The sequence below is a fragment of the Microtus pennsylvanicus genome, chromosome 20, assembly GCF_037038515.1.
Source record: "Microtus pennsylvanicus isolate mMicPen1 chromosome 20, mMicPen1.hap1, whole genome shotgun sequence".
In the NCBI taxonomy this organism is placed as follows: domain Eukaryota; kingdom Metazoa; phylum Chordata; class Mammalia; order Rodentia; family Cricetidae; genus Microtus; species Microtus pennsylvanicus.
The window spans coordinates 36,764,909-36,786,344 of NC_134598.1; the positions used below are offsets into that span (position 1 = coordinate 36,764,909).

Sequence of the window (21,436 nt, forward strand, 5' to 3'; positions counted from 1 at the left end):
CTGGATTGGACTGCTGTGTAATGACAGATGGTTACGCTGGCTTTGTTACTACACCTCTCTATGACTGTCTTCCTCCTGTCTCCTGTGTCCGCCCTCCTCTCCTGCTTCCCCGCAACTTCCTGTGTTCTCTCGTGAGGCTTAAGGCAGATTTCTGGCACATGCTGTCTGATACTCCAGAAATGCTGCACAGTTGATTCCCTACCAGTAGTTTTTAGCAATGCTGGTTTGGAGGCTGGGAATGTAGCTTCTTGGCAATGGACTTGTCTGCCTTGTCCCCAGTACCATAAGGAAAACAAAAATACACCTGAAATAGCCAAATACAGCAGAACCTGTGCTCATAAACAGAACTCTGTTTTCCCTTTGCCCTCCGTGTGAGTTTTCCCAGTGTGAGGTAAAAAGCTCTTGCTGTGGAGGAAGTTAGGACAGAGGCCATAGCTGAAGATAGAGAACTCACGGGCTTAGATGGGTTCTGCATCTGCTCTGCTGTTTGTGGAACTATGTGAATTACACAAAGGTTCCCCTAGTCTTAGCTGTGTGTATAATAGCTCCTGAGTGTATTTCCGTGGTAGTGTAGGAATTAATGCCAGGACATCGTCAGTAGAGGAATGTGCTGGATGTCTTTATATGGGGTGGAGGTGGCAGGTCACCATGCTGCTGTAGAGCGCGGTGTCATTGCAGTAAGTGTTAGCCAGAACTTGGAAAGCCTTTTTCACCCCAAACTGATGAAGGCAACTAGAAATTTTTTTTTCTATTTTGGTTTTGAGGCAGGGTTTCATGTGAGACTGACCTCACACTTGCTCATAGCCAAGGAGGGTCTTGAACTTTGATCTTCTTGCTTTTGCCCTCCAGAGCTGGCATCATAGTTTTGTGCTACTGAGCTTAGCATTTTAAGCAGCTTATTTATTCATTTGGAAGGAATGTGTGTAAATTCTTCAGCAACAGGCCTATAGGAACTGGTTTACAAATCTGTGAACACATGCAGTTACTGGCTCAGTTCCTTCTCTTGGTCTGATAGAGTGGTTAGGGCTGGGCGGCTCCTGTGGTGGGGATAAGTTGCATGTCATCAGTTTCTCCCTGTAGCTGAGACTAAAACAGCAGCTGCAGAAGCATTCTGAACACCAGCAGGGCTTGTTACAGATTTGTCATTAGACCTGAGCGACTTATTTCATGAGCCATTTACCAAGGATTTTATGTTTTAAGGGCCTAAAGTTATCCTTAAATTTATCTCTTTAGTATCCTTTTGATAGAGCAGAAAAATTCAATCGCGGCATAAGAAAACTTGGAATCACACCAGAGGGACAGAGCTACCTTGACCAGTTCAGGCAGCTCATCAGCCAGATTGGTAAGTCACCTCAAAGTATTGAGAAATATAGTGCAAGTGCCAGAATCACACACACCACATATATGAGACAGCTTGTGTATTGTGTGAATGCTTCTACTTCATTCCACTTACTAAACTGTTGTGTAGGAAATACCAATCAGTGGTTAAATAAAATTTGTTAAATTAGACATTCACGTAATAAATGCACCCCAGAATTACATTCACAATTAAGAATCAACTGGTAAGTTAAAGGTAGTTTAGTAGATTTTGTGTAAGTTTGATTATAGATTATTTATTGAATGATGTAATTTTTTAGTGCTGTGCCATTTCGTGCTTTGTGTAGGATTTGCCGTGTTTTAGAAGCAGGCTTGACTTTTGAAATACAGTACATAATTTTTAGAGGGAAGGACTCCATTTAAGCTCAAAGATTAGCAGGCTCTCGTTCTGTGCTGTTGGCTTGTGTGGTCTCTGTTACTGCCATCACAGCCTATGACGTGTGCTGACGAGAGACTGAGAAATCAGTGGTGGTGACACTTGAGCCATCCACAGGCCAGCTCATGGGAACTCTCCTCAGCGAGAGTCAGGGCTGTGACTTTGTATGAAGCCACCCGTAGTATGTGACGTGTTCCCATTTGCTCATCCTGGATGCTGCTGTGACAGTGAGTGAAGTCCCTGCCTTTAGAGTCTAACAGATGAGGAGGTTGACGTACAAGTAATTCATATAGCTTGATCTAGGTCACAGCCAACACATGGTAGAATCTAGATTTCAGTTCAGTAGCCTGACTAGGCCTTTTGCTTTTAATACTATTCTCAGCATGCCTTTTACTTTAGTTGAAACAATTTAGGTATTTAATTTTTAAAAGATGTGTGTTAATGGGACCAAAGAAATGGCTCAGTGGTTAAGAGTACTGGATGTTCTTCTGAAGACCCAGGTTCAGTTCCCAGCACCCACATGGTAGCTCACAACTGTCTATGTGTTTCAGGGTGTCTGACATTCTCACACCAGTGCACATAAAATTAAATAAATTATATATTTTTAAAAAACTCTCCAGAGACATGACACACTCTAAATAAAATACATAATTTTTAAAAATGCATGTTACATATTTTTTAGAAAGCTTGAACAGTTGGAATAGGCCTTAATGTAGGTCGTGATTGTTACTATGTAGCATTAATATCGGAACTATAATGCTTATGAGATATTAACTGTTACCTTTTTATTTGGCCTATCTTTTTCTCCCAAGTAATTTCATTTCCATTGCATATCGAATTCCTTTTGTGACTCAGGACTTGTTTGCTTTAGGAATAGGATAGTGAAGAAGGCAGATGCCCTAACTCAGTGGGTCCTTACCCTAGTTGAGGAGTGGCAGACAAAAAGATAGGGTACCTGTTAACGGCGTTCTGGGTAAGATGTGGTGGGCTGAGCAGTCCTGTGCAGTGATATTCAGGAACCTAAATAATGGAACAGGATAAACCTTGTGTGTGTCTGGGGAAGGAGAGTACCAGACAGGCAGTGGAAGTGTAAAAGCCCAAGTCTCCCAGGCATTTTTGAGGACAGTCTGGAATAGGGCTGGAGTGGGACAGCAAAGTCTAGAGACAGAGGAGTCCAGGCTAGAGAGACAAATTTGGGAGGTCCCAAGTAAAGATTTCCTGACAGCACTTCAGAGGAGTGTGTGGGAAATTGTACTATAATTTTAAAATGTTTGATCATTTTAATGAAGCTAACTAGCAATTAATGGTTTTAATTTATCAACTGAATTACATTTATCTTAAAATAGTAATGTCTGTGTATATCTAAATTTAACTTTCAAATGCACAACTCTTTCTTTTTATGGAACAGAAATTAAAATTAAAGCAGAATATTTTGGTACTTAGGAGTGGAAACTTCCCAGTCGATTACTGTATGTATCTTGTCCTGATTGTTAGAATTGCTCATGTAAAGACGTGCTTTCTTTGTGTGTGAATTTTGAAGGTAATGCTATGGGCTATATACGGATGATAAGATCTGGTGGTCTTCACTGTAGCAGCAATGCCATTAGGTATGGATTCAAATATGATTTCTGCCTTGTTTGTGCAATTTTATCTTTGTTTCATAATACTGTAGAAAATGTACTTGTGCTTTTTCAATACATTTGAGGTGTTACTGCCTAACCTCTGCCCCTTTGATGTAAACTCAGTAAACTAGTTTTCTTCCTAGTGAAGAAAACATTGTTCCTAACACCTGAGGAATTTTTTCTCTTATATTTTAAGATTATATTAGGGGGCTAGAAAAATGGTATAGCATTTATTCCTCCAGAGTTCTTGGGTACATTCCCAGCACCCATACAGCTGCAAACAACTGGCTGTAATTCTAGATCCAGGAGATCTAACACCCTCTTTCAGTCTGCACAGGCGTGGCACATAGACACACAGGCAGGCAAATACCCATACACATAAAATAGAAATAAGTCTGTTAAAAAAATTTTAAAAAGAAAAGTTTTTTTTTAAAAAAAAGACTATTTTTGAAAATATTTCTTTAAAATACAGTGATTTTTATCAGCATAACTAATGAATGTAAAGATTGCTAATTTTGAGTATTAGAGTGTGAGCACATAAAGTTTGATTTGGAATTGCAGTGATATTAACAATATTACTTGAAATGCAAAGTTTTTCCCAAATAACATACTTAATTTTTACCCTTCCATAGTACTTCATGTATGTGTTTGTGTTGGTTGCATATATTTTACTTGCTCCCATAAATTCCTTCTCAAATTCTCACGTAGATTTGTGCCGGATCTTGAAGACATTGTGAGCTTTGAAGAGCTAGTAAAGGAGGAAGGGCTTGCAGAAGAAACGCTCAGAGCAGCCAGGTAAGCTGGGGAGTGGCCAAGACTGGGATGCTGAGATTCGCTTCCAGAAGGCAGTGAGCAGATAGGTGTGACCGTGTTTGTAGTCTAAGATCTTTCCCACCTGACCAGAAAGTGATCTTCTGGAGAGTGCGGTACACATGCAGCTGTCAGTCACATACCCTGTCTGGAGCGAGTGACTGTAGGTGACCTGAAACCTCATTCGTAAGACGAATTCATCCGGTGCTGAAGCCATGGCTCGGTAGTTAAGAGTCCTCGGCTGCTATTGTAGAGGACTTCACTCCCAGACACATGGAGGCTCTAGGGTGATGGAATATACAGATGCTGCCTGAACTAAATAATTTTAACTTTGGTTATTATGATATTATAAAAATGATAAGCATTCAATTGAAACCATATTACTTGTTTTTTATTTTAATTCTTTTTCCAGGCAAGTATTATGCGCTGTGATTGTTGTGATGCTGGGCAGGGCAACAGGGAGGAGCAATCCCAGCCAGCCTGGAGATGCTAGGGAACCACAGGGTACGCTGCAGCGGTGTGGTCTGCTGCTACGCTGTGCTGTTAATAGCTTAGGGGTATTCAGTGCAGTTCTGCTTCAGTTCCCACTTACCACACTGCCAGTCTGTTAGGATGGAGCCTCTCACAGGATGAAGAGCATCTCTAGTTGCTTCATGTGCATCTCAGAAAACCTTCCACTCATGGAGCTTGAGAATAGTAGTGGTTCTACTTAATCCCCAGCCGTAGAAGCTGCTGGTTCTGAATGTAAGAGACGTTCAGCTCTGAAAGAGGACCAGATGGAGGCTAAACAGATGCTAGAAACATTAGTGAAGAGGTTTAGTGCTGCAGAATATATTTACAGTGAACATGGGTTCTCAAGAAATAGACCCAGCCAACAAGATCATTTAATGCACAAAATCCTTGCTACTAAACCTGATTTCAAGCCTCAGAATCCACATGGTGAAAGGAAGAAACCAGCTACTGCAAGTTTTTCTCTCATATTTACATGTTCATGCATTTGCTTGCACACACGCATGCATGCATGCCTATATGAACACTATTCCACTAATGTTTTAAAGAGTTGGGTGGTGAGGTGGCTCAGCAAATAAGAGCACTTGCCACTTAGCCTAACAATCTGTGTTTCACCCTCAGAACCCACATGGGAAAAACAAACTGACTCCACAGGTTGTCTTCTGACTTACGTACAGTGTGTGTACACGTGCATGACGTGTGTATGAACACAAGGAATGAATGCACAGAAAGGAAAGGGGTGCTGATTAATTTCTGCTCATCCTGAAGTCCATGGAAATTTTATTCTGTTTCCTGATTTGGAGTAGCATTATTTAACCCAATGAAAGACCTCTAAATTTTTAAAAAGCCACACCAAGGAATGTTTTGTTTTGTTTTGTAGGCATTTGGACTCAGTCCTCAGTGATCATACCCGAAATTCTGCTGAAGGCACAGAATATTTCAAAATGCTTGTAGATGTTTTTGCTCCAGAATTTCGAAGGCCAAAGAATATACATCTCCGGAATTTCTATATCATTGTCCCTCCTCTAGTGAGTATTTGAAAAACTAGAAGTGAGTTTTTAATAGGTGTTACTACAGATTCACTTTCCATAAAGCGTGAAGTACATTCATACCTCTGGCTATCAATGGGATTGTGACGTCAGCAGTTATGACCAAAAGCTTGGACTTGCAGCTGAAGTTTCATAGCTGATAGGTTCTTACTAATGGCAAGAGAAAGTTATGTTGTCAGTCACTTGAGAGTGTGTCCTTCCACGTATGCCGTAGGATCTTTACACAGAATTTTGCCATAGAATCATTTTAACTGCTTCCTGCAGATCAACTTATTATGATGTCAGGTTTGTTCCAACATACCTTTCGGGATAACTTCCCCTTTCAGCTGTGAACACCCGCACCTGTAATGACTTTGTAGTGCTTTCTCCTGAAATGTTTGTTTTCTTCGCTAATTCCATGGTTGCTCTCTAAAAATAGCTCAAGTCAGCACTAATTACATTATAGAAACAGTTATTGCGGCGAGAGAAATGAGTTTAGAAAGGTATATATTAGCAATCAATCTGATCTTAGGAGGTTTCTGTACCGAATTTTTAGTTGCTGTCTTTAAGGCACATGATAGCTTCTTATTTCATCTTATTTGGATCATACTCTGGGGTGCGACTTGAGTGCAGTGCTCGTCCAGCATGCGGGTTCTACCCAGCACTCTGTAGTCTGCATGTGGTGGTCCATTTTTGTAATCTCTGCTTTTGAGAGGGAGGTAGAAAGAAATAGGATCCAGAGTTGAAAACTATCCTTGGCCAGCCTGAACTATATGCGGTGGTTTTCAAAACAAACAACAGGAACTGCTGGAGGCCTGGGTCAGTGCATACGAGCACTGCTGCTTTTCCAGAAGACCCAGGTTTGACTCTCAGAAGCCACATGGCAGCACAGAGCTGTCTGTATCTACAGTCCCGGGGGATCTGACACCCCCTTCTGACCTCTGTTGGCATTGCATGCAAATGATGCATATATGTACATGCAGGCAAACATGCATACACATAAAAACAAAAGAAAAAAATTTTAAGTGCTCAAAATAAAACCTCCTCTCCTTGAATTGCTAATTACCTAGTATACGAACATCATCACCTATTAGAAATTGTTCCCCAACACCAAACACCTTCTTTTCTGTTTCATACATCTATTGTTTACTGTTGTTTTTAATACCTCGAATATGGCAGAGATGCCCGTATACATCTGCTGAGTGCCCAGGTTAAAGATGTGTGTTACTTGGTAATATTGTATGTACTGACTTGAATCCTCCTCATGTTCCTTTAATCTTGAGATCATCATATACAGACCATGCTAGGCAGCCGTGGAACCATAGGGGAATTATATAATAGACTAAGTGTAGTACAGAGACATAGTGTGCTATTTTTTGTGTTTTATAGTCTGAGTCCAGGGGAGAAGATAAATATAATGAGCTGTCAATTTAAAAAAAAAAGAGAGACTAAATGGGAGTCGACAAAGATTTCACAGATTGATTGAGATTGTCAGATATTTTATAATTAGTAAGAGCCACTATGGTATTTTAGGATGATCTGTGGAGGTGGAAGGAAGGATTGCTTTGTAAAAAGTGCTTGTGTTTTGAGGTAAAGTGAAACCATTTTCTGCTCCCCATGTTTCCTTGTGTTTCACTTTGGGTCAAGATCTCCTAAGAGTCAATGTTCTCACTAAACTGTGCACAGTGACTTCCCCCGAGCACTGTGCCAGGGTAAGATCAGTGGAGGGGAGTCTCATGCTAGAGGACTTGGCCGAACAGCCCTCAGAGACACTTAGGGGTTCGTGTCCTCACCAGGAGCCAGTTTACTCAGGAGCTGAGAAGAAATTATGGTTGTAGTTCTTGAAATGTCTGTTGTAGCAAATTTGTGGACTTTATTAGCTCAGTTGTTTTTCTGTGTCTTCTTTCCTTTTAGACGCTCAACTTTGTAGAACATTCTATAAGCTGCAAAGAGAAACTGAATAAAAAAAATAAAATAGGAGCAGCATTTACTGATGATGGTTTTGCCATGGGTAAGCTTAATATAGCTATTTTCCCATCAATTCTGTGTTTACCTTAAAGTGGGCTCTCAGAAAAAATTGATTGAAAATAGATTTCTGTGCACCTTAAAATACGCTGTTTTCTCTAAGGAGTGCCTGGTGTTAGCACTGTTTGTCTCAAGGCCTCTCCATCCCCTGTGTTGTCATTTGATACCATTAGAACAGAAACGCTATTTGTCCAGCTTGCCCTCTGTCTGGGCTTGCTTTGTTGTGGTTTTCACTCACTGGTGCCCATGTAGCCGTCCTCATTTCTCTTTGATTTTGTATTGTGACCATGGACAACTTATTTCCCTGATGATGTCCAGGATTCTATTATTTACTCTTTTCTTTTCTTTTTTATATCCCCCCCCCCCCAAACCAAGGAACCTAGTAGAGAACCCTAGTTAACTATCATTTTTGCTGTGAAATGTGATTTGAAACTGTTGAGATTCAAGTGACTAGCTTAGTGCTTGGATCTGTGGGTGCAGGAGAAAGAAAGGAGGACTATACTCACTGAAATTTAAATTTTGGTTTTACTGTAGGTGTGGCTTATACCTTAAAGCTTTTGGATCAGTACCAGGAGTTTGATTCACTTCATTGGTTCCAGTCTGTGAGAGAAAAGTACATAAAGGAGATAAGAGCAGTTGCTAAGCAACAGAATGTACAGTCAGCTAGTCAAGATGAGAAGCTGCTGCAGACCATGAACCTCACTCAGAAGCGACTGGAGGTCTATCTGCAGGTAGGGCCTCGGGTCCAGACCCCGCTACTGATGATGTAATGATGGGCATTAATGGGGTCTATCCAGGTAGGGCCTCGGGTCCAGACCCCGCTGACTGATCTGCACTACAATTGATATCTGAAGCCATATGAGATAATAGCAGTGAAAAGAATGCATGTTAGAATTTCTTTGGAAGCCATTTGGTCGTAAAAAATTAGATTGGACTGGGCAATATGGCAGGGTATGAAGTGCTTGTCCTACAAACCTGTGAGCTGGAGTTCAGGGCCCCAGAACCCATGGAAAAGCTGGGAAGGTGTAGTTGTCTGTAATCCTAGCACTTAGAAGGCAGATTCAGGAAGTGCCTTCCAGCAAGCTGCCTAGCTAGTCTACCCAGAATCTGTGAGCCCCAGGTTTGAGTGACACACCATGCCTTAATTGTGACGTGGAAAGTGATTGAGGAGGACACCTGACTTCAACTTTGGAGCTATGCACACGCACACACACGAATTCCCAGTCACACATGTGAACAGACTTGGACACACCATTCACACGTGTGCACGGGTATGGCCAGGGTACTTAGAACTCCTTTAGAGACATTAAAATGCTACTTTGTTGTTTTGTTAAAATGTATTTCCCTTTTTATTTCAAATTTTCTCATGTAGGAATTTGAACTGCTTTATTTCTCACTGAGCAGTGCAAGGATTTTCTTCAGAGCAGACAAGACTGCGGCTGAAGAGAATCAAGAAAAGAAAGAGAAGGAAGGTTAGTGAAAGGCACAATTGTGCATAGATCAGTGACAGTTGACAACTGTGTTCCATCTTCTTGTCAGATTTATAGTTTACTTCATCTTTTGGAAAATCGTATAGACCTAGAAAGGAATCTTTCACTAACACCCACATGGATCCCATGTGGTGTAGAAAAAGGTTTACTTTATTCCTTAAGTCCGTGCTCTGGTTTATCTAACAAACTTAACAAGCTGCTTCCTTCTCCTTACTGCTCAAGCCTGTATCAGGAGGGAAGGAGGCTGGTTAACAGCAGCTGCAAACAGCTGAGCTGCAGAGATGCCCGAGGTGACAGTGCTTGTTGAGGCGTGAAATCCCTGGGGTGTAGGTGTCATGGTAACAGCATCCACTCTGTGTGCTGAGGTCCACGCCCCTGTGGAAAGCCTTACGCCCATCCTAGTCTGTAGGGTGATGGGGGCTTACATACTTCAGTCAGTATGCACAAGCCTTGCTCAGTGCCTCACAGCTCAGGTCTCCATTTCTCTCAGACGTGACATGGAAGAACAATTGTCTACTCTGAGGAGTATCTAGTTCATTCCGTTGTGGAAATTAGGAAACGTATGTAGGTACAGCAGCTAGGTAACATTTAGAATTTTATGGGTTTTTCCATGTTATATCTGTCGTGTTAATTTTCATGAATGTAAAATATTTGAAATGTAAAATATTTTCATAAAAGAAGGTGGTTTTTAATTTTTTTTCCATTTTTGCATTGAGCGGAGGCTGTTCTTTGAGTAGACTTAAGTAAACCAGTTTATTCTTGTCAGTGTTGAATATGTTAAGGGAAACTTATCAGTACTAGGTATCAGAAGCACATCCAGGTTTTCTAAATTCTGGACTAATAAGCATGTGCTGAGACGATCCCGACGCTCCGTCTGCACTGTTGTTAGTGCTATAGACAGCAGTGCAGGCGCACACATCTGAAGGAAGCTGGGTTGTCTGAGCTGTGAAGACACGGCTGTTGCTATGGTTTTACTGCCGCTGACTAAGCAAACTGCAAGTGGGTTTTGTATTTGCTTTAAGGCCTAAGCATGAAGACAGCCACAGCCAGCCTAGTCTCCAGGCTGATCCTGTGGAGCTTCTTGCTGTGTCCTGTTCTTCAGGACACTGTCTGGTGATGTCACTCTCGTGTCTGGTCAGTCTTCTCATTACAGCTGTGTTCAACTGCAGTTGCCTGAGTGGTGAGAGCTCCCTAGTATAGAACTCAAATGACTGTCACCTCCTGACATACAATGTATGCTAACATAACATTTTGCACAAAGTGCCAAAAATTTGTTGGCACAGATAATAAAAGGCTGTGGTGTTGGGGCACACCTCTAATCTAGCACTTGAGAGGCAGAGGCCAGCCAGGGCTAACAGAGAAACCCTGTCTCGAAAAACCAAAATGTAAAAAAATAGATTATGAGCTGGGGCAATGGCTCATGCTTGTAATCTTAATATTTGGGAGGCTGAAGCAGATCACTTGGTTCAAAGCTACCGTAAACTACAGAAACTCTAGACAAGTCTGGCCTACAAAGTCTCAAAAAAATAAAAGAAGGAACTGGGGAGATTGTTTGGTAGGTAAAATGATTAGAGGACCTGAGTTCAAATCTCCAGCAAGCATGTAAAAGCCAGGCATGGTGGCATGTGTCTGCAAACCCAGCTCATCAATGGGACTCACTGGCGAGCCAGTTTAGCCAATAAGAAAGCTCTGGGTTCTGTTATAGAGACCTGCATCAGAAAACTAGGGACCGAAGAAATGTCTCCACAGTTAAAAGCACTGGAACTCTTCCAGATGACCTGGGTTTGGGTTCACTTCAGAATCCACATGGCAGTTCACAACCGTCTATAACCCCAGTTCCAGGGGATCTGACACCCTCTTTTGGCCTCCTAGGGTGCCACACATACATGTAGGCAAAATACCCATGCAGAAAAGAAAAAAAATTAAATATTTTTTTTTTAAATGAGGAAAGTGATAGAGGTAGATACCCAATGTCCATTGTCTGGTTTCCATGTGTGAGTGTGTGCACACATGCTCCATATGTGTGTACACGTGTGTGCATACTATACACACAGACAAATAAATACTCTTTATTGATGGCAAGTTACTCACCCAAACTGTTCTGACACATGCCTTCTAGCTGTGTTTGTGTCAGTAATGGCAGTCTGGGTTCCTGTCTGGCTAGGCTGATGGAAGGAAGATTTTTTAACATTTAAACAAACTAATATAATTTGTGATGTTAGAAAAATACTTCATGGATGCAACTTTATAAATTGACATTTAGTAGTATAGCTTTTTTCAAATTATATTTATTTATTAACTTTTGTAAAACCGACAGGTATTTCCATTGATGTTTTCTCTCTTGCTTTCAGAAGAAACTAAAGCGAGCAACGGCGATGTCCCTGAGGGCACTGCGTCTGCAGACCCTGTTGTGAGATGATGGTGTGGGGTCAGCTGGGTGTCGTGATACCTTCCCAGTGCCGTGGATTACAGACTGCTTGAGAAATTGTCATTTCCTAGGTCACATCATGGAAAATTCTGTATGGCAGTGCTCTGGAGTCAAGCCCATTTTATTTCTAATGCTCTGGTTTTCAAGGGCTGAGAAACAGATACTGGATCTTTGGGGTGTAGGCTAAAGATGCTCCTGCTGGACTCTTTGACGTGATGCTATCAAAGGGAGAGTCCAGATTCCCACACCATTGCTTTCCATCTCCTGGACTCTCTGTGTTTGTAATTTGTGTGTGTCTTTGATCCATGTTGATCTCAAGTCATAGGAAAGCCGGTGCATATGCTGTACACAGCCAGTAAGTACTCGATTTAAAGAGAGATGAGCTTGAAATTCGTGACCATCTCATCAGACCCTGAGGATGCGTTGATGCTAGAGGTGAGGTGCTGTGTGACCGTCTGTGCAGTGTGGCTAACCGGTTCCCATGTAACTCTTCATGAGCTGCTGATGTCTGATGAGACATTTTATAATAGTTTACATTGCTTTGGGAACATTTATCCTCCAACAGTTGCTTTAAATATAAGATTTACTTAATCTCAAAGAAAACTCAGATTAAGCCATAGACTCCCACTTGAAGCTTCACTGCGTTTGAAGGCACTCTGATACTGGGGAAAACAAGAATGAATTATCCTACAACCAAACTCAGGTTTCTTCGTTACATTAAATTGAAATTCTGGTGGCAATTTAGAAAGATTTTTACTTTAAATCCAGTGTAATGATTAAATAATACTGCACTAGGGCAGGCTTTCAGTAATTACCACTGTGAGAATGGAGCTAGTACGTCACTTTCTGATGTTCAAAGAAAGGCCGTGAGGAAATGTAGTTCCTAACAAGCAGCCAGCGTTACTTTTGTGAAGCTGTGCTAGCTAGTTAGTGAAACCGTCATGGCCTTTTCAACGTATAATAAAACGATGCCTTTGGGGTGAAAAGGAAGGTTTAAAACTTTAGATGTAATACAGACATTTCTTTTGGAAATGCTTGTTTTTCTGTTGCATTTGCCTGCTTAACTATTTCTTTGGATAAATCTTGCAAATAATCCTAACACTTAGAATTCTGACATGGCTCCATGGCCCCAGCTTTTGGAGTGGAGGTACAGGGTCCTGCCTGGGACTCATGGATTAGGCTTGGGAACTTTCCCAGCCCAAGCTAAATACTATGACTGTTAAATCAGAAGAAACAGAATAGATTGGAAATGTTTTTTTTATGTTAAACATGGTTTAGAGAATTATGAACAAAAGATGGATTAAAGGCATTTAATGTTTGTAATTGATACTAACTGTAGAGATGGCCCTAAAGCATGCTGCATAATTAATAATTTATATTTTCATTATTATAAATGTTTATATTAATGATACTGGATTTGATTATATCAGATTTGTCACCATTTATAGTACCAGTATTTTCTTTCATTTAAAAAAATGTTCATTCATCATTATTCCTGTACATTAGAGTTTACATACTGTCTCCCTGGACACTTAAAATTGGGAAGAAAGTGACATAATTGTTCTACCTGTAGTTAGAACTAATGTCACTACAGTCTGGGTGAATTATAATAAGTCTGTGTAGATGAAATAAAATCTCTGAAGAGAGATATATTTAAATGGTCTTAAACTGCAGAGCGACAGGGCTTCAGTGTATTCATGCTTGAGTTGATGCATACATTAGATGATGGTTTTCCTTGCTAACATTTTTTTCAGACATACTGTAACTGAAATATTAACATGAGTGTTTTGTTGTAAATTCACAGAAAACTTAATGATGTTCCAGTTCTCAGGAATTAAGAACTAACCATAACATTGTCAGTTCTAATTAGATTTTGTAAAAGACAATAAGGTTCTTATCTCACTTGAGTGTGGGGGTTCTCCTTTTCCCCAACTCTAATAGAGTACATTATGTATAATAAAACATTAATAAATATAATTTCAACATTGTCCTTCCCTTGGATGTTTATGGCCAGAGTTAAATGTCTTCAGCAGTAGGTCTCGTTAGTGTGACTCTGGTGGTGTGGGGCTGAGGACTGAGCTAGATAGGCAGTCGGCTGAGTGGTTCCTCCCTTTCCTTCATAGATCCTTGATTGTTGATAGGTCAATTGTCTCAGCTAAGAACCGATGTGAAGTTACTTTCTTTCCTGAGTTTCTGTGACATGTTAAATAACTCGTGCGGTTTACAAACAGGAAGTGTTCTGAAATCATAATCAGAGTTTTTATTTCTCCCTTAGAGAGTGTCTGTCTGTAGCTCAGCCTGGCCTTAAACCTCAGCGTGTCCTTGCATTGGCCTCCCCTGTGCTGGGGTTACAGGTAGGCGCCGTTTGCAGATGATGTGGGGACAGCGAAGACATGAGATGGTCTGTCAGACCTCACGCTGGAGAGAGCTAACTGCTGCCTCTTTTTCCTTGTGTAGTGCTGCATGGATAAAACGGAGATGCAGGAATACTGCCATAGACCACTGTTTTCATGCTGGGCTGTTGGGGGAAGAAAACCAGATTTGTTCAGCTTTAGTTTGGCATAATTCTGCTCAGGGACCTTTTGTGCTACATTGTTTTCTTTTAACCAAGGCCTCCCAACATTAAGAGCAGTTTAATAGTACTGTAATAAGTGTAAGGATGTGGAAATCAAGCAGAATCACTCAGCTACAGAGATGAGGATGGCACAGTCAGAGTTCAGCTCAAAGTAAACACGTGTAGTCGATTATATATATAAAAAAAATTGAGCCAGAAAATAGATCTGCCCTCTCCAGTGGTGTGGCTCTTTATCACTTAGCTTACTGGATATCTCCAGTTCCTATCAGTGAAGGTACACCAAAGAATGTAGATGATATGTAGCTGATAGCATAATTTTGGAGCATGTTTAAGAACTGTAAATACATTTACAGGTTTGTGTGTAGTGAGATAGTTTTCATAATGCTACCATTAAGGTGAAGGGGACTAAAACACCTCTAAGCATGGCCTATATAAAAAATGTATTAAATTAAAGTATTTAATCTTTGGGTTTACAAAAGCAATGAAATGTTAGAAAAATACTCATCTCTGGTATCTGAATTACCTTCAAAATTAATGCGTTGAGGACGTTTGGAGATTGCGTCTAAAGACTGTTAATTTTTTTTTTAAATATAAAGCACTTATATATTAGGAAACAGTACCTTAGAGCCAGACATGGTGGCATCTACCATATTTGAGCATTTGGGAGAGAGCCGGGGGGATCTTGAGTTTGTGGTCAGCTTGGGCTAGATGATGAGACTGTGTCTCTAAAAAGGAAAGAAAACAACACTTGAATATAAAGTGCTGTTGATGTTAATATTAGCTAGTGTAACATTTAGGTTGTTATCTCTGTTTCCTCATCTGATGTACGTGTTAGTAATCTCTGGTAAGGGGCTCAGCTAGTTGCAAACAATGTACTGCTGCTCCCACTATCATGAAGGGGCGTATGTGGGGGGATTAAAACATCCATGATCTACCTACCTTTGCCTCCCTAGTTCCAGGACAGGCTCCAAAGCTACAGAGAAACCCTGCCTTTCTTGAGAGTAGAAATTGGCAGCCAACTAGCTTCTAAAAAGATTCTTCCCATCTCTCAGTTGGGCACATGGTAATCTTTATTGTGCTTTTAATGCATCAGTGTGAGTTTTGGTAAGTTGAGACAAAAGACCAAGTCACCCAATCGCTTCTGGCTTTTGAAAGTTAAGATATGTAATGCATGTGAGACTATGTGAAACACTAGTCCCCATTGCTGCCCACCTCCTGTGGGATCTAGTGGTCATCTGCCCTTGCTTTTCACAGCCTGTGTTTTGCCAAGTATGGCAGGTCAGTTAATAGACGTGAATCTTGTGATTTTGTGCCTTTAGTTCACTATGCTGAAGTCCTTTCATGTTGATCCACAGCTGTTGCTGATGTTTTCCTTCTGTCATATCTGGTTACATGCATGCCAGTGTTCTGTTGAGAACTGGGTTTCTGTGTCTGGGATGGTGCCGTCATCTCATACATGCCCTTGAAAGGTGCTAGGACAGGTGCATTTCTGGATTGCACTGTGGAACATGGAACTGACCCCATGCTTTCCATGGATGTGATTCATGGCTTTACTTCTGCCACCTACTAAACATATGTGATTTCACTTCCTGGTTATTTGAGAAAGCATATTTGTTTCCAAGCCCTTGTAACCTATGAAGTTCTTTGTCCTGACAAATATTTTATGTATTTAGGTCCTTGGGTCTTGTTTGGTTGTCTCTCCTCGGTTAATGTTTCCATTCTGCCCATCTTGTCTCTTTATCTCAGGGTTTGCATGGCTTGTTTTAACCAGTCAGGATAGTGCTTTCGTGGGTGTTTGCTGTATACAGTACTAGCCATTGAACCCAAGGACATGTTCGTCCATGACGGGCAGGTGCTGTGCCTCTGAGCTGAAGCCCTGTTGCTTTTGTTTTCAACTCAGTGATCACTGAGCTTCATCTCCTACCCCTCTGGAAAGTCGTAAGCAAGGAAGGTGTAGAAGAGTGTCAGTCTTGCGACCCATCAGAAACCCAGACTGCGCGGTGGTTACCGAAACGTGTGAGGTACCCGTGAGCTCATTTTAGGCTGTAGACTCAGGTTAGTTGAGGCCAGCTTGCTGAACCTGCTGCACATATCTAAAGGTGGGGTCCTTCTGACTCCTCTTTGTGGTCTATGCATGTTTGTGTGTGTGCATCTACATTCCAGGGTATGATGTCTATGCACGTGTAGGTGTTCATGTGTATGTACGCACATCTGCATTCCAGGGGATGATATTTGGTTCTTCCTCTGTTGTTCGCCACTTTATTTTTAATTTTGAGACAGGCTCGGCTCTCTCTAAAATGGAACTTCCGAATTATTCGAGTAAAGTGATGTTAGACTAGACGGCCAGCAAGCTCAACTAAGGTCCTTTGCTTGGTCAGCAAGCACTTATGCGCAGAGTGAACCCTGTGTTTTTTTCAGACAGTATTTTGTTTAGTTTGGGCTGCTTTGAAGTGAACTCATTCTCCTTCAGCCCCAAGTGTGGAAGATTTAGGTGTGCTGCTGTCCCTGACATCCAGACATGACAGCATCTCTATTCTAGAACGTAGAAGCAGGCAGGACTGCAGGGCCAGCCTGGGCCACAGAGCAAGACTTTAGTTTTCTTCTAGGGATGGCCTAGAAACTAACCACAGTAAGCACAGAAAGAGATAAAACAGTCATTTTTATTGCTAAATTTATTACAAAGATAGGTTGATAAAGCTGGTTACAATTAAGTATATTGCATGATTTCAAGATCTTTATCTCTACTTCATAATTAGCAGGTTGGACTTGGTCTGAAACTCGAGGAACCAGAACTATCAGGGTAGAAACAGAACTTCACCCCGAGCCCCACTGCCAGGTGAGCTTCAAATGAGTTCTAAAATTAATTGGTCCCTTTGAGGAAGGTCTGGCTCAGAAGAAGAGGAACTAGTGGGGCTGTCCCTTGCTCACAGTGAGTAGCCACAAAAAGTAGCCACATTTAAGAAAATGAAAGCTGGTTCAGAAAGTCCTGTTGTGAAGACTGGCCGTCTCTGCTAATGTTTGAGACCAAGTGCAGAGCAATGCCATGAGGTCCGGGGATACAGCTTCTTCAAAGTGGCAGGCACTTACAACTATGTAAGATACAAAAATAGACCATATTAATAGGAACTGTCTAGTATTTAACGTTGTAGATCCAGGACTTTGTCTTTTTTAGAAAAGGATCGTAGAAACGGAAGTGATCCCATCCATGTAAAGTGAACACTGCATTTTTATAGTTCTCATGCTGGGTACCCAACAGCACAGTCTGGAATGAAGACTTACCACAGAGCACCTAAAATAGCATTTGTAGGTGGGTAAGCACGACGCCACCCATTTCTTACTGCTTCCCTCCCAAGTTTCTGTGTCAGGGCATCCAAGGCTACATTCCACATGTGACTGTCAGCATTCTGAAATCAGGTCAGTGTGCCTGCACGTCAGAGAGGTTGAAAACCCTTAAGGAGGTGGCTCTCCTTCCCAAGTGCTCTGACCCCAGATGCCCCAGGGAGTTATGCTTCAGATTCTGCGCCTCTGCTGTCACCTGGGCTTCCGCCAGTGCCATCGGGTTGGTCGTTTAACAGTACATACTTTCCATCATTGGTTAGTGGTACAGACAGCATTAGTTGAGCCAGTGCTTCTGGGTCCTGAAGTTAAGAGAGTTTAAGAGGGGGGAAAAAGAAAAGCTTAAGATGCACTTAGACCCCTGTGGCTTGACCTTCAGTGTTCTGGGCTGCAACCCCATCGGAAGGAACTCATGGGGATGACTTGTAGATGCTAAGCTGGCTTTCCTGTTATAGGAGCATGACTGATGTGCCCGACCTATAGCTGTCCTCCTCTAGAGTCTACAGGGCAGCCCTTCAGAAAGCTTTCTTGCACATCTTCAAGCCATTGTGTCTGTCCTTTAATTATGTACCAGGAGTTGGCAAAACTCCTGTGCACATCTGTCCTCGTACTGCTCTTGGGGGTTTTTGTACGAGTGGAACTGAGTCATCAGACTGCAGCAAGGCTCAGGAGAGGTCCTTCACGGCAAGTGCGCACACTTCTGACCTACAGCACTGCATGCTAGTTTGCATCTCTAACTGCCCTCTTAGGCAGACTGAAGTGTAAAGATCACTTCAGGAGCTTTTCTGATCAGTGGGAGATTGTTCGCTCCTGGACGGCACGGAGGTCTCCGTTCATTTCTCTAGGTTCTCGGCTGGGCAGGTGATGAGCACCTTTACGTTGGAACTGAGTACTGAATCTTAACTTGAAAGAAGAGCTCTAGCCAGGCTGGGTGCAAGCAAGGAAGTTAATGCAGCAGCTGCAGCAGTGCTGTCAGTCAGGGAGGATGTGTTAGCAGACAGAGGAATCCAGCGTTAGCACAGAGTGGCCGTCCTATGTCTAATGTCTTTTCAGAGTTACTAACCAGTACTAAAATGCAGCTTACCTTTTGGACCTCAATAATTTCTTTCCCCAAATTAATAGCATAACATATCTGTAAGAGACAAGAGAAATGGTGTTGGGCAAAGGTAGGAAAGGTGTGTTCTGAAGAGCAGCGAGGCTGCTGGCTGCTCTGGCTGCGGGGGCCATGCTCAGTGGCACTGTTAGACAGGTTACTGCCCTGTTCACACTTCTTAGCAGGGTGTTTCCCCCTGCATCTTTATACACCCAAGTACTCAGTGAACGGTCTGGTTTTGATAAATTCTATATACCGGATGAGTTCACTGGTTTTCCATACAAGACAACAGTTTTGATGTTCTTTCCTTGGTTTCCTCCAAGACTATTTTCTATTGTAACTTTTGCTTTAATTTATTTAAAAATAGTGGTTCTCAACATGTGGGCCACCCTTGGAGTATCAAACAGCCCTTTCACAGGGCCACAAGACGACTAAAAAACATATTTACGTTATGAATCATAACTGTAGCAAAACTAATCACATAGTAGCAACAAAAATAATTTTATGGTTGGGGGTCACCACACCATGAGGAACTGTATTACAACAGGGTCACAACATTTGGAAGATTGAGAACCACTGCTTTAAAAGAACGGAGGTACCTTTTAGCATTTCGTGGCACTAGGCGATTGTATACAGCTATTAGCGTTGTTGTCTTTAGGTGGGGCCTTCCTAGAAGGTATTACTGTCTGAATATCTGGATGGAGGCATGGATAATTAGCCAATTAGATATTAAGATGGATAGTCAAAACCCAAACCCATTAAAAATAGCCTTATTGAGATGGGTGTGGGAGGGCAGAGATGGACAGACAGACACACCTTTTCGCCTTCTGAGTTGCTTTCAAAAATGTATGTGCTCAGGGACTCTTCTCCGGTGGACTCCGGCACTCGGATGACAAAGCCAACCAGTCTTTTGTTTTCTTGATGAGCAGCAAACTGTGTGACACTGGTAAGTTCAAACTTGAGGGGAGGGGAACAGGACGGGACAGAATGAATAATTACACAACTGGAATTTACAAACCAGTACAACTATTCTCTGTGAAACAGCTAAAGAAGGAGGCTGTGTTACAGGGGACAGAGGAGAACTAAGGTGTAATCATCAATGTGAAGATGGAGCAGGTACTTACGCAGGCTCTTGACACTTGAGTTTGAGGGTCTATCAACCTGAAATTATAAGAGACTTGTTACTACACACAGTGTCACACTCTGTGACAGGGCATCATGAAATGGCAAGGCCTGGTACAGGGAAAGATGACACAGTCCTACGTGAACCTGTGCTGCAGTTTCTGCCTTTGCTGAACAAGTATGTTAAAGCCAAGGTACCTGGTGTGGGGTAAAAGGGACACCTGGAGCAGGAAACAGACCAATCTCTGAGCACCCTGACTCTAAACCCAGAGTCAGAGAAAGAAACACATCCTGAATTTGAGACCTGGGCCAGGGAGAGAAACATCTTTACCCCTGAACCTGGGACTAAAGACATGTGCCCTGGCTCTGAAACTAGTGTCAAAGAAACATGGTTTGTCTCTAGAATCAGAGCCAGTGAAAGAAATATGCCCTGGTCCTAAGATTAGAGTTTAAAAAAAAAAATTGCTACATTTCTGCAGGGGGCTTCCCTTAGCAGAGAGCATAAGAAACATCTTGGGCTGGAGGAGGAGACAGCTGCTAGGCACTCCCTTAAGGAAACAGAGCAGAGCCCAGCTGTAGTGGCTCTCCAGGAGAGGAGCAGGATCCCTGTATCCTGCGGGGAGACCATCATCAACCGCACCTCAGCTTCAGGTAGCCTGGCTTCCAGATAGTCAGGACATCTTTCCTCCAGGGCCGAGCTGTCCTTTTGCGGCTCTAAGTATATCCTGGCTTCCCAGTAAGTCAGGATATCCCAACACCACTACTGTACCACATTCCCCTACACCACAGCAGATAGAACAGTCGAGGCCTGAGATTCAACATTGTGGTTTCTGTACTTGTGATGTATAACATGAGTGAATCATGGCCTGTGATGTGTAAAATGGGTGGACCGTGTTCTGGTTTTCTTCCATATAGACACTAGCAACTCTAATGCCCTGAAGTACGGAAACACGTCCTCCATTCCACTCAGAAAAAGGAGAATGGTGAGAGGCCAGTAAGGGTTCTGAGTGAGCTGTGTGCAGCTGAGCTTCTCTGAGGATGATGCAGTGGGTAAAGAGCACTTGCTCTGTGGGAACTCCAGCACCAGTGTTAAAAGCTGGGTGTGGCTGCATGAACCTTTAACTCCAGCTTCTAGTGAGGCTGAACACATGTCGGTCCTGGGAGCCTGCTGCCAGCTCATTGAGACTTAAGGACTACAGTGGAGGGCAATAGGAGCAGATGCTGCCATCCTTCTCTGGCCTCCAGAGTTTCTTCTGGCAGTTGGGTTATTTTTATTTTACACAGTCTCTGTTGTTAATGTCTGAGGTGACTGCACGGCAATGGCGGCATTGGGGATAGTCCAGGCTGGACACCCCAACGTGAAAACTCTGTAACTGGGAATGTGCAGGCATGATACCACAGCAAAAACTCCACACTGTGAAACCTTGTTGCCTGTGCTAAATTATTAATACTGTGTATAGTAACAGTTCCTGTAGGCTATGTGTACAATGTACAAATTTTGTGTAAATTTGGGCCCCATCTGCAAGGTATCTCATATGGATGTACAAATTTGAAAAAAACCAAAGTCAGAAACCCTTCTGTCACAGCATTTCAGTAAGGAATACTCAGTTGACAGTCACCAAGAACAGAGACAGGATTTCTCTG

At 42.2% G+C, this 21,436-nt stretch overlaps 2 protein-coding genes and 1 long non-coding RNA gene across 8 annotated transcripts in view; 2 read left to right on the plus strand and 1 right to left on the minus strand.

The window, feature by feature from the left end:
• Positions 1-13,654, plus strand: part of Washc4 (WASH complex subunit 4) — a 49,613-nt gene extending 35,959 nt beyond the window's left edge. For both annotated transcript variants that reach the window (XM_075954140.1, XM_075954141.1), the window contains exons 26-33: positions 1,234-1,342; positions 3,294-3,360; positions 4,084-4,170; positions 5,576-5,723; positions 7,638-7,734; positions 8,283-8,479; positions 9,121-9,220; positions 11,590-13,654. In XM_075954140.1, the coding sequence (XP_075810255.1) occupies positions 1,234-1,342; positions 3,294-3,360; positions 4,084-4,170; positions 5,576-5,723; positions 7,638-7,734; positions 8,283-8,479; positions 9,121-9,220; positions 11,590-11,657 (873 nt within the window). In that variant the 3' untranslated portion in view covers positions 11,658-13,654. The remainder of the gene's footprint in view (positions 1-1,233; positions 1,343-3,293; positions 3,361-4,083; positions 4,171-5,575; positions 5,724-7,637; positions 7,735-8,282; positions 8,480-9,120; positions 9,221-11,589) is intronic.
• A 2,517-nt stretch (positions 13,655-16,171) lies between these two features.
• Positions 16,172-17,077, plus strand: LOC142838614 (uncharacterized). Its single transcript, XR_012908601.1, has 2 exons — positions 16,172-16,262; positions 16,998-17,077. It is a non-coding gene; the product is annotated as an uncharacterized LOC142838614 (long non-coding RNA).
• Positions 16,882-21,436, minus strand: part of Appl2 (adaptor protein, phosphotyrosine interacting with PH domain and leucine zipper 2) — a 45,455-nt gene continuing 40,900 nt past the window's right edge. For 2 of the 5 annotated variants that reach the window (XM_075954145.1, XM_075954146.1), the window contains 4 exons: positions 19,795-19,831; positions 19,487-19,627; positions 18,662-18,709; positions 16,882-17,665 (listed from right to left, as the gene is read on the minus strand). In XM_075954145.1, coding sequence (XP_075810260.1) covers positions 17,657-17,665; positions 18,662-18,709; positions 19,487-19,627; positions 19,795-19,831 — 235 coding nt within the window. In that variant the 3' untranslated portion in view covers positions 16,882-17,656. Of the gene's footprint in view, positions 17,880-18,661; positions 18,710-19,486; positions 19,628-19,794; positions 19,832-21,436 lie in introns of all 5 variants that reach the window. The other 3 variants (XM_075954142.1, XM_075954144.1, XM_075954143.1) reach the window with 2 other exon arrangements.